Raw genomic sequence first — 13,008 nt, 5'->3', positions numbered from 1 at the left:
TTTTGATCAAGATTTGTTCTTATTATTATTAGAGTACTTTTTAAAAATAATTTATACAGCTTTGCATCATATGCGTTTCAAATTTCCCATAAATGCATAAACACTCACAGTTTAATTATTATGTTTGCTCGAGTGTCGAGACACTAGATGAACGCAAAAAAGTAATGTACTGGTGACGTGAAATCCGTTGATATATTACTTACTGATACATGCAACTATGATAATTACGTATCTGTGGTTTAACGATCTTAGGACATTCAAATAAAAATCTAGAGGAGAGACAATCTTTACTCTTTTTTTTTAGAACCTCTTAGTATCCGGAAAAATATGCAAAAAGTTATAATTAATAAAAAGTAGCAGAAGAGAACGCTACCTTCTACGATTGCAAGTACGTCGTTTATATAATAACCGTTTATAAATCTGAGTATTTGCGAACGGTGCATTATGAATTATGGAGACTAATGAAAAAAGTGTAACTTCATCACGATTCATATTTATAAAGTAGCTTACACACATACGTATATTACATATATTAATCCTCAATTATCATGTATCTACGTAGATGTGTGACTAACAGCTTTGTTTCGCAGAATTGACTTTCCTGTTATGAAATTAATTTTAACACGCGTTTCCAAAGAAAAGATGAATACCTTGTTTACTTCTATACATATTCCCAAAAAACTCTATATATAAAAAATCTTACGAATATCCAAAATGAAATATTATGGTGATATGGGCTCACCGTGGTAAAGAAATAAAGAATCCTTTTCTTTTTGAAATAAATTAGTTTGACTGGCGAAATGCTAAAAAAATATGTTTATACATTTTTCTGCATAAATTAAAGATAGAAGGAGTGATGTAATTTTTCTTGAATAATTTATCAGCGCTAGGAGACCAAAAAAAAGAAAAAGGTAGTAGTGATACGATTATTAATGTTTACCATTATCAGTGGACGTATCATTAACTGTGAAATTACTCTGACAAAGCATTAATTCAAAACATACATACATAGTATATATCGTACATTTCTTTACTGGAGGATATTAATGTTATAATTATCCATGAGATGCATTATGTCGAAGTCATTATGACTGAATGTTGATAATGTTATGTTTGAGTTCTTTCATGAAAAGCGTACATCCCGTGACTTACAAAGACGAATTTATAGCGCATATACGTGTTCTAATTGATTTTTAAACGTCATGCAGTAAATACAAAATTGCATTCAGAAAATTTTTAATCAATATGTATACCTTATAGATATGTATGCAACACAAAAATATGTATACATCTGACATAATGATTTGTAATAAAAAGCACAAGTGCGAATTTATTTACGTCAATATCCTTTAAAATAGTTTTCAGCAAATTAAATTTTGTACTACTAGGAATCATATAAGAAAAAATTATTTTTATTATTAAAAATACATACTACATCTGAATATAGACGTAAACTATAAACAGTATGATAAGCTGCATGTGACATAAAGTAATAAATTAATTTGTTTATAAATTCAATATTAGTTGTACATATAGATTGAGTATGTTATAAATAATAATTAAATAATATATAAGAAGTATCTATATATTGGCTTCCATACATAGAAAAAAATTATTAACATTTTATATTTGTTATAATAAAAAATTTTTTGATAATATGTTTCATAATTACCTTTTTTCAATTTAACATGATTTGTTATTTAATTAATTTTATGGTAATAGTTGAAAAAGATGAATAATCAATCTAACATGGATGATATACGAACATAATAAAAATACGTCAAGTAAGCAATCTTAATAATTCGTTGTCAATGTTTCTCATCCAGATGATTACGATCTACCCTAACCTAAATCAGGTTAAGATTTGTCAATTACGTGGAAAAATTGTATCTTGTTCTACCCGTTTATATAAATTGTTGAAAGGTGTTAAATACCGAATAAAATGCCGTTTATAAAGTGATTTACTTTGCATCGTTTTATTTTTTAATGTGAAACGTAAATAAATACGAATACTAACAGTTTTACGTTGATGATATGGAGTGATTACAAATATATTATATAAAAAGAAATAAAAAATTATGTTATTTCCTATATACTGGTGATATCGGCAGTATTTCTGGTATTTAATTATATATTTTTATCAAATTTTAGTATTAATATTTATGTACTGATAAATAATCTGTTTGTTTCTAATACGTGATAAAAATACATATGTATATTTTATGAAAGAGAGATATCAGATTGTTACGATTTTTTAAAATACATATTTAGTTCTCTAATTACAAATAATAACATTAAAAGTTTGTTAATAATATATAATTAATTGCAGGAAGAAAGTGGTTAACATTAGAAACTAATTTATTGAAATGATGATGGAGTTGAGTCATAGTTTGACTCTCAATGAGGATGCCCTTAATCAAATCCCAGAAGCTAAGAGGCCAGTTTTTATATTTGAATGGTTACGTTTCTTGGATAAGGTTTTAATAGCTGCACAAAAGGTATTGATTTAAATGATATATTTCCTTGTTACAACGTATTTTTGTTAGGCAATATATATATATATATATTGTATATATATGTATATATATTTGTTGTTGTGAACTTTTATAATAATATATAACTTTCAGAGTGATATCAAGGGATGTCAGCAAAAGCTAGTAGAACAATTAACCAAACACATGCAAGGAGCTCCTGGGCCTCCTACACGAAGACTTATTGCAAGATGTCTTGCAACTTTATTTAGTGTTGGTGATACATTTTTGCTTTTTGATACTGTTAATAAGTGTAATGATATTCTTAGAAATAAAGATGATTCTCCAAGCTTCCTCCCAACAAAATTGTAAGTAAAATTCTTGTATATTTAGTTAGTAATAAATTTTACACATTCTGTAAGTTCTAAAATTTGTTACTGTTTATAGAGCTGCTATATGTTGTGTGGGATGCATGTATGAAAAATTAGGAAGAATGATGGGCAGGTCATATGAAGAAACTGTACAAATATTAATAAAGTCTTTACGTTCTGCAGAGTCACAAACTCGAATAGAAATTATGCATACTCTAGAAAAGGTATTTGGTATCATACAGAGATTAAAATTATTTTGAAAATCTTACATATATTTAAATTACTAGGTTTGTGCTGGCATGGGGTCTGCAATTACAAATGTTCATAAAGAAATATATAAAGTTTCTAGACATTATCTTACAGATAGGGTAATGGCTGTAAGATGTGCTGCTGCAAAGGTATTTTATTATGCTTTATTTGATATTTTGTAAATATATTGCTTAAAATATATTTGATGCAATATTTCCAGTGTTTATTAGAAATGTTAAATCATGCATCATTTTTATATACTACTGAAATAGAAAGTGTTGCTACACTTTGCTTCCGAGCATTTGAAGGTTCAAATTATGAAGTACGATGTGCTGTTGCAAAATTACTTGGTACATTGGTAGCAATGACTCAGCTTCCAGCTCCAAAAGGAAAAAGTCCTTCAGGTATTTTGAATCTACGCGTTCAATTATTCTTTATGCATTATGCAAGAACTATTAGTTATTATTATTATTTTAGTTACACAAAATAAAAATTGTAAACAAATTTCACTTGACGAAGTCTTGAATATTTTAATGTCCGGATTTTTAAGAGGTGGAGTGGGTTTTTTGAAGGGTACTGGAGAAATAATAAAAGGAAATTCTAGTGTTAACAGAGAAGTTCGAGTTGGAGTCACACATGTAAGAAAAAATACAAAAGATAACATCTCATATTCATTTTATAAAACAATCTAATTAATTATTCATTGATATTTTACAGGCATATGTTGTATTTGTTCAAATGCTAGGAGGATCATGGCTTGAACGCAATGTTGGTACATTAGTTGCACATGTACTTGATCTTGTAACGAATCCAAAAGCAGCAAGCTCACATGTTGATGCTGTCTATTCTAGAAAATGTGTTAACTTTATATTACATGGTACTGTAGGGAAATTATTAGGAGAAGGGGCTCAAGCTGCTGCATGTAAAGAAATAGCCTACATTATTTTGAAACAGATGAATTCTATTGGTAAAATAATTTTTTTTTTTTAGTTTTTATTGTTATAGTAATTTAATAGAATATACGTATATATTTTTTATCTTTTTATTCTAAATTCTTAGATTTTAGTCCAGAAAACGCAAAGGACTGTAACCAAGAAACATTATTTAGTCAACATTTATTAGTTTGTGCACTACAAGAAATGGGAAATTTGATCTTAGGATTGGGTACAACAGCTTGTAATTTATTGTCTGATCAATCTTTGAGTATGTATCCTACATATATACGATATATACTTACTAATTTTTTTTATATTTATATTAATTTGAATGTTTTTCCAGACTTAATTGACACCATTATGGCTGTTTTGATTCATCCATGTCAAGCAGCTAGACTTGCAGCTTCGTGGTGTTTACGTTGCATTTGTGTAGCAGTACCAAGTCAGATAACACCTCTAATTGATCGTTGTGTAGATGGAATAGAAAATATGCGTAGTTCACCAGAAGCAATAGCTGGATATAGTAGTGCATTAGCTGCAGTTCTCGGTAGCGTTCGTTTATCGCCGCTTGGAGTTCCACATACAAAAGGAAAAGTAATTATTTTTAAATAACATTTATGTCCCTTCATGTGATTTTATGATGGCATAGAATTTTGTAAAACAAAAATAATTTCATTTTAGATTATATTTAATACTGCAGAAGAACTTTTGAGAAGCGCAAGTCAAAACAGTCGTTTATCGTTAAACAGAACACATGCTGGATGGCTTCTAATTGGAGCTATAATGACTCTGGGTATAGTAAACTTAAATCAATGTGTTGTAGAACAATTAAATAGTATTCGCATCCTTAAGATATTATATCTAATAAAAAATCATGGGTTTAGGAACGGCGGTGGTAAAAGGATTATTACCTAGAATGTTGTTATTATGGAGAAATTCTTTTCCTCGTTCAAATAAAGAACTCGAAAGCGAAAAGGCTAGAGGTGATGCTTTTACATGGCAAGTGACTTTAGAAGGTCGAGCTGGTGCATTATCTGCGATGCATAGTTTCTTGTTACATTGCCCCGAACTTTTAAACGACGATATTACAAGACGGCTTCTAACACCAATTGAATCTGCATTGGCAATGTTAACAAAGTATGTTATATTTATATATATTTCTGAAATATTTCTAGTCGTTGTTTCTAAAATATTCTTAATAATAATAACGTTATATCCAAAATAATATTTCAGTTTATCACCTGTATTGAAAAATTACGGTCAACAATTAAAGGCTCCAGCTGCTATGGTTCGTTTGCGTTTATATGAGACACTATTATTATTACCACCTCAAACTTTTGAAGGTAATGATAAATATCTGTAATTATAAGAAATAAATGGAGGTATTACTTAAAGAAGCGAATAATTGCAAATATCAAACAGGTTCTTATACACATCTCTTAAGGATGTTGGTATCAGAGTTTACATTAACTGAAAATCCTGGAAATACTACAACTTCATTATTGCGTGCAGTTTGTCATGCCAATGATTCTGTAATCCTTGGTACATGGTTACAAGAAACTGATCATCGTACAATTGAAGATCAAGTATGTGTTTTAAAATGCTACTTTATAACATTGTTCTACATACATTTTTCATGTGCTCTATGTGTAGATGCTGTTAACATATCTTTCATATACCATTATTAACTTTTATTAATGTAGAAATTTAATGTAACAACCAAGCGGTCAAACTATAAGGAAATTTAACATATATAATATTAATTAAAATTAACATTCATATTTCCACTCATATCCAGATGGAACCAAACAGAAGGGCAGATTTGGAACATGTGAGTAATGTTCTGTGAAGCCTTTCATTATCTGCTGTTCATCTGCACAATTTTCCTTTTACACTTTTTTTATTTTTTATGAATATTGTAAATTAATTTATAAAATAATGATAAATATTAAGATTGGTAGTCTCAATTTATACTTTGTTTTAAAAACTGTTAATTGTAATTAATTTCACGTTCATGGGTTCTATTAAGATAAATGTGTTACACTTGTTTTTATTTTTTACTTTGTATTGTTCATACTATTGATAGTAAAAACAATAAAAGATAAAAATGGAATTTACTCAATCTACATATATATCGTATTTGTTTCAGCTGCAACCAAATAGCGCTGCAGGGTCCGGAGCTTTGGAACACAATCCATGTTGTCTTTATAGACCTGTACCACAAGTAATGTCTTTTAGATTTTATTAAAAATATAGATTTTTTGTAATGATTTCAATTCCATTGTTACTGTTTTAGGACGATATAATTCCTGGACCTTTACCTTTGGGAGTTGCAGTCATTGATCTCTCTGTATCCCTGTTCGGTCAGATCTTCCCACGTGTAGCAAATAAACATAGATTGCAAATGTTAGATCATTTCAGTGAATGTATAAAACATACAAAATCTGGTAGACAAGAAGCAATACAGATGAACGTTTTTACGGCTGTGCTAAGTGGATTAAAGGGACTGAATGAAGCAAAAACTGGCTTTGGTCAAGAAGATGTTAAGAAATCTGCAACTAATCTCATTATTGTAAACATTGTCTTATAATAACATTATAGTATATTTTCATTTTATTCGTTATAGAGAACTTAATTGATATTGTTTATATTATAGAGTGCTTTGGTAAGTAGTAATTCGATACTAAGATGGGCAGCTGGAGAAGCTGTTGGAAGAATGGCTCAAGTTATTTCTGATCCCAAATTTACGGCGGAATTAGCACAAACAAGTTTTGACCGCTTAAAATCTGCTCGCGATGTTGCTAGTAGAACTGGTCATTCTTTAGCGTTAGGGTGTCTTCATAAATACGTGGGTGGGATGGGATCTAGTCAACATCTGAATACAAGTGTCAGTATTTTACTCGCACTTGCTCAAGATAATTCATCTCCAGTAGTACAAGTGAGTCTATATTGATATATGTATAGCTAGTTTTAATTAGGTACTTTTTAGGCTACTCTTACATAGTCTTTTATGTATAGTTAGTTTCAGTTAGGCACTAGTTAAAAAAATTTAATTTTATCCTTTTATTCAGGTATGGGCATTGCATGCTCTTGCACTTATAGCTGATTCTGGTGGACCAATGTTTCGAGGCTATGTTGAACCTACATTATCTTTAGCATTGACTCTTCTTCTTAATGTTCCTCATTCTTATATTGATGTACATCAGTGTATAGGAAAAGTATTATCAGCTCTTATCACAACAATAGGACCAGAATTACAAGGTCCATAGCTTTTACCGTACTTCAATTACAAAAGTTTAAATACACATAATGTATATTGACTGTTTGTATCTTTAGGTAATACATCAACGATTTGTATGGCACGTTCATCGTTTTTGTGTGCTTGTGCAATTATGCAAGATCATCAAGACCCTCTTGTACAGGCAGAAGCTACAGGATGTCTTCAGCAACTACATTTATTTGCACCAAGACATGTTAACTTATCTTCTCTGGTTCCTACATTATGTGTAAGGTTTACACTACATTTATATTTCATTTGTCCCATATAAATGATATAAAAATATTTCTTTACATTGAAATTTATTTTATTTATAGCGAACTTTATCAAGCAATCATTTGCTTCTACGTAAAGCTGCAATCTCTTGCCTTCGACAATTGGCTCAACGTGAAGCGAAAGAAGTATGCGAACATGCAATGACATTAGCTAACGAAAGTCGAGATACCAATATAGTAGAAGGTCTTGTTATAACAGAAACTGGTCTACCGGGGGTCTTGTTTAGTATGTTAGACACAGAAACTGATAGCAAATTAATTAAAGACATTCATGACACGCTAACGAGTATGCTGCAAATTTTAGCAGCAGATCATCTATCTCAATGGTTGTCCTTATGTAAAGATGTTCTTACAATAGCTTCAGGTATTATAATATACTGTGATATGTCAACAAAGATAACCATTGCTAAATTGAATAAGATTAATACGATATTCATGTTTATGACGTATAGAAACATGTAATAATGAAGAAGGAAATACTATTGACGTCGAAGATAGTACTACGGATACTGATAATGCAGATACAGAAGGAGATGATGATCAAGCTGAATTTCATGCAGACGAATCTACAAAACAACGGCCAACTATTACACCAAGGTGGCCAACTAGAGTATTTGCAGCACAGTGTGTTAGAAAAATTGTCGCTGCTTGTGTAAATAATAAACAAGCGCACTTTGATCTTACCTTAGCAAAAGAGATGCAAACATCTAAGGGAAAAAGTATTAATTCTTCAAATTGTAATATTTTTAAATATAACTACCAACTTATAACTTTATTAATATTTCCTAATTACAGGCGACTTTCTAGTATTACATCTTTCCGATTTAGTACGGATGGCATTTATGGCCGCGACAAGTGATTGTGATCCTCTTCGGCTTGAAGGATTGAAAACGTTACAAGAAATCATAGATAAATTTGCCAAAGTTCCTGAACCAGAATTTCCTGGCCATTTGTTACTTGAACAGTTCCAAGCACAAGTAATTAATTATAAATATGGAATTTTGAGGTATATTTCATAAATATATCACATCATTATTTAATAATTATCACAGGTTGGAGCTGCTTTGAGACCTGCATTTTCAGCAGAAACAGCATCGCATGTTACAGCTGCAGCATGCGAGGCATGTAGTGCTTGGATTGGAAGTGGAGTTGCTAGGGATCTCAATGATCTTCGTAGAGTACATCAGCTACTAGTATCTTCTTTAGAAAAATTAAGGGAAGGACATACACGACCACAACTTTATAACGAAAGTTTGTTAACACTTGAAAGATTAGCGATTTTGAAAGCTTGGGCAGAGGTAAGAAACAAATTATAATACTATCCTTTCTTTCTTTATACTTATTACTTTCTTCATCAGGTGTATGTAGTTGCTATGGTAAAAGATGGTTCTGCATTAAACAGTAAAGACACATTCAGTCAAAATGCGAATCAAATTGATGATGATAATTGTGAAGATTTTGGGAAATTTGAATTTCAAACTGAAAGTTTATTAAGCTTAGTGCAACCAGAGTTATTAAGTTTAAGTCAATATTGGTTAGCTGCCTTGAGAGATCATGCATTACTTTCCTTACCTCCAGGTATAAATAGTTTCTGTGCTATATATAATTTTTTAAATTATTTATACAAAGTACTTATAACAATAAGTCAATATTTTATTAGAATTTTCCAGCCAATTACCTCATGATGGTGGAGCTTTTTACACAACAGATACAATGGAATCTGCTCGACCTCATTATGCTGAATCATGGGCACCAATTTTACATGCTGCAACACTTTGGCTTAATGCAAAAGGATTTGGATTAGAAGAGAGTAAAAATGAAGTGGAAGCATCAAACGCAACTAATAATAATAATAATAACAATAATAATAACAGTGATGTCTCTACTAATAATACTACAAATGTTGAACGTTTCCATTTATTATTTGGTAAACATCCTTCGATAATATTAAATTAATCATTATATCTTATTTATTAGATAGTTATATTTATTAATTATTTTAGGTATATGTATGGAAGCATTATGCAGCCCTCGTGCTTCGGAGTCTACTCAAAATACAGAAACATGTTTAAATGCATTGTACACTTTATTAGATTCTATTTGGGCTCGTAAAGTTTTAATTACGGACCGTTCATTACCGATTGAATTATGTAATGTTCTTCACAGGCAAGTCCTTTATTTATATAAATATAAATATACATATTATGATATCTTATTGTATATTTTATTGTAGGATGCTTTTAACAAGAGAAAGTTTCGTAATACAAATGATAGTAATGGAAGTTTTGAAACAAATAATGAAAGCAGCACAGGAAGATTTGACAGAGAGAAAGAAATCTAAATTGGAAGGTAAAAAAATTTTGTCTTACATATTCAGGAAAATTAAATATACAAATATGTATATTATTTTATAACAGAAATAGCACCAGCACATGAAGAAAGCAATGAAACTCAACATGTAGATTTACTAGGGGAAGGAGAAGAAAGTGGTGAACTTAATCCTGGAAAGTCATTGGTATTTGCTATTCTAGAAGTATGTTTGTGTCTTTTAGTCCGACAAATCCCAGCACTAAATCCCAATCCTGATGGAACAACAGCGATTTTATCCCAAAGGGGATATATGCCATCTGAAGAAAGTGGGAAACTCATAGCTGCTGCTCTTAATATAATGGAGTCTCTTCCTACTCTTTGTTCTCCTCAAGGTAAATATATGCTTTCAAACAAAGTAAATGTTTATTTTTAATACATACTCTTTTAATATTAGGAGCTGTAGCAATTTTACCAACACTCCTGTATTTATCAACTGGAGTAATCAGAGAAACTGCAGTGCGTACGGATAGTGAATGCAATAAAACAACATCAGATACACCAGTTCATGCAGCTTTACATTGTATAAAAAGTCTTACCACAAATAAATATGCAAAAGATCATAGAAGTCAGGAACAATGGACAAGTCTTTTACAAAGTGCTCTTGCTAAAATCATCGATCTGGCTAAAACCGGTATTTGAAGTTAAAATCACAGAAAATTTGTTTTGATACTAAAACATATTTAGCTAATAATTTTTTTTAAATATATTTGTAGGAAATGATGAAACGAAAATGGACGAAGTGGCGATGATGTTAGGTATTGCGGTATTTGTTCTTCATGCATCGTCTGAAGTTGTGAGTGCACCGAATTTACAATTTCCGTGTATAAATCATTTTAGACACGCTTTCCAGTCAGAAAACATAATGGTAATAATGTTTCAATATTACGTTATACATTGTTTATAATTTGAAATATTTATCCTTTGAAATTTTATAGGTCAAATTAAAATGCGTTCAAACGTTGAGAACGATATTTTTACATCCAGATCGTGTAATAAGCACTCCTTATATTCATGCATTAGCTCCAAGATTAGTAGAATATCTATACAGTGATAAGAGTAAACAGATTACAACTGATTTAGAATTATCTTTCACTTTGGAATGTATTAGCACAGTTGAAGCTCTTATAGGACTTGCCGATCTTTCACATCGTACGTATTAATCTGTATTATTTGTATTTTATTTATTACATAACATTTACAATAGAATATCAATATTAAAATAGTGTTATGACAAAAAGTATGTTACATGCTATTCAGGAGACCTTTTACAAGGTTTGTAAAAAGAGAGTAATATATTTACTTTGTATTTTATATGATAAAATGCAGTTTATTTGACTAATTGTAAATTATTTTAAATTTGTTGTAATTTTAACATATTTTGTAATTAACTAGGCATACAGATGTTGACTTTACTTGTGCCAATCCTAATTAATTATTTATTGGAGGGAGATCAACTACAACATGCTTCCAAATACCAATTAAGTCTTCATCAACAAGGTTTTCAATGGCTTAATAAGATAGGACCAAAATATCCTCAGGTACTTAGTTCATGTTCTTTAAATAAATTCGTCTTTAAATACAAAATACAAAATAAACATAAATTACTAGTATCTAAGTATTCAATGTTTTATTTTAGGAATTTAAGATGTTAATGTCTCAATCTACGGAACTAAAAACTAAATTAGAAAATGCAGTGAGATCCACTCACCAGCAAGCACAAAGACATACTAGACCAGTAGATCTTGTAAAGCCACAGATAAAAATTTCTACACCATCCATCAAACTGAAAACAGATTTCTCAAATTTTAATTGAAACTTCCTATAGTCGTATTTGACATGTTGTATATTTATTAGGGAAAGAAATGTAGTTTATTTATTATAATTAAAACTTTTATAGCTTTAACAATTAAATATATGTTACAGGAACAATACAAACAACATCTAGGTTTTTATTTTTTAAACAAACATTATACTTTTATAACATGAAGAGTAAAAAAAAAAGATAATGTAAAAAATAGGACATAATGTAGTGTAACATAGTGTTTCTAAATAATATACAACATGTTAAAAATAGTGCATCTAATCCTACTAATGAATAATAATATATCATCATTGTATTAGTTCATTAGTTAAATTCCATGCGTGACGTGTGGAACAGATATAAGATATAACTTGATATTATGTGTAAGACAAAATATTTTAATTATGAAATTTTCATAAAAATTTCATTAATTAAGTACTTGTTTCATAGTACTTATTCCTTAGCACTTAGTATTATTTACAATAAAATAATGATTTGATTTAAATATAAAAACATTTAAGAAGATAACATTGGCATAATTATGCAATATGTAAGTTCAAAAACTCTTTTTTTTCATCATACGGATTTATGTTTCTTAAATAAAGAAAATTATTGCTTTCGCCTCTTTTAGTAAGTTTTATATATAAAAAATTTAACTTAATTTTGAAAATGTATATTAAAATTGTACAATTATATTTATTTAAAATTGTAAATTGTATTTTGTAGAAAATTTTAATAATTCTCTTAATTTTATTTATATCTTCATAAAAAATTGAGATAGTAGGGATTACATCAAGGCACAATAAAAATTATGTAAAGTAGTAGAAAAGTGTAAGTATTTTATATTCCATAACTGAAACAATAAATTTTCGTAAATTATTTTTCATACAGTTAATTTTCATATCATATAAAACTATAATATTTTGTATTATTAAGTAAAGTTTATTTAACAAGTATTTTATATTTTTTTAAGTATAATTTTGATACCTTAAAATTTATTTAGATTATTTACAATAATAATTATATTTAACAAACTTTAATTTCATACAGTGATACATAATAAATATAACAAATAGTTCAATTTTTTAAATGAGTAGTATAAATTTTCATTGTCTAATAATCTGTAGTATTAAGACAGATATATTAAACTATGTATACTGTCAAATAAATTAATTACATAACAAAGAGCAACATTATATGTGTATGAAATAATATAATTTATACAAAATTATGCTAATGAAATACAAAAATATTAGAAT

At 29.1% G+C, this 13,008-nt stretch overlaps 1 protein-coding gene across 3 annotated transcripts; it reads left to right on the top strand.

The window, feature by feature from the left end:
• The first annotated feature begins 1,815 nt into the window (after positions 1-1,815).
• LOC122573437 (HEAT repeat-containing protein 5B) lies at positions 1,816-12,621 on the top strand. Of its 3 annotated transcripts, XM_043739791.1 has the most exons (35): positions 1,816-2,119; positions 2,330-2,498; positions 2,628-2,839; positions 2,919-3,066; positions 3,130-3,240; positions 3,312-3,495; positions 3,569-3,729; positions 3,809-4,058; positions 4,151-4,294; positions 4,370-4,620; positions 4,708-4,819; positions 4,911-5,163; positions 5,260-5,369; positions 5,449-5,612; positions 5,825-5,857; positions 6,176-6,250; positions 6,323-6,598; positions 6,683-6,964; positions 7,098-7,287; positions 7,363-7,532; positions 7,621-7,942; positions 8,031-8,297; positions 8,374-8,555; positions 8,631-8,876; positions 8,937-9,156; positions 9,239-9,505; positions 9,582-9,744; positions 9,812-9,927; positions 9,996-10,280; positions 10,343-10,579; positions 10,662-10,813; positions 10,884-11,097; positions 11,206-11,220; positions 11,341-11,486; positions 11,585-12,621. In XM_043739791.1, exons 2-35 carry the CDS (start codon positions 2,367-2,369, stop codon positions 11,759-11,761), a joined length of 6,267 nt encoding a protein of 2,088 aa, XP_043595726.1. In that variant the 5' UTR covers positions 1,816-2,119; positions 2,330-2,366; the 3' UTR covers positions 11,762-12,621. The 3 variants fall into 3 exon arrangements, with proteins under 3 accessions (XP_043595726.1, XP_043595729.1, XP_043595727.1); XM_043739794.1 differs by lacking the exon at positions 5,825-5,857 and having other exon boundaries at positions 1,817-2,119; positions 11,585-12,620; XM_043739792.1 differs by lacking the exon at positions 11,206-11,220 and having other exon boundaries at positions 1,817-2,119; positions 11,585-12,619.
• The last annotated feature ends 387 nt before the right edge of the window (positions 12,622-13,008 follow it).

The sequence above is a fragment of the Bombus pyrosoma genome, linkage group LG12, assembly GCF_014825855.1.
Source record: "Bombus pyrosoma isolate SC7728 linkage group LG12, ASM1482585v1, whole genome shotgun sequence".
Classification (NCBI taxonomy): Eukaryota; Metazoa; Arthropoda; class Insecta; order Hymenoptera; family Apidae; genus Bombus; species Bombus pyrosoma.
The sequence above is the reverse complement of the archived record's forward strand: the minus strand, read 5'-3'. Positions and strand labels throughout refer to the sequence as shown.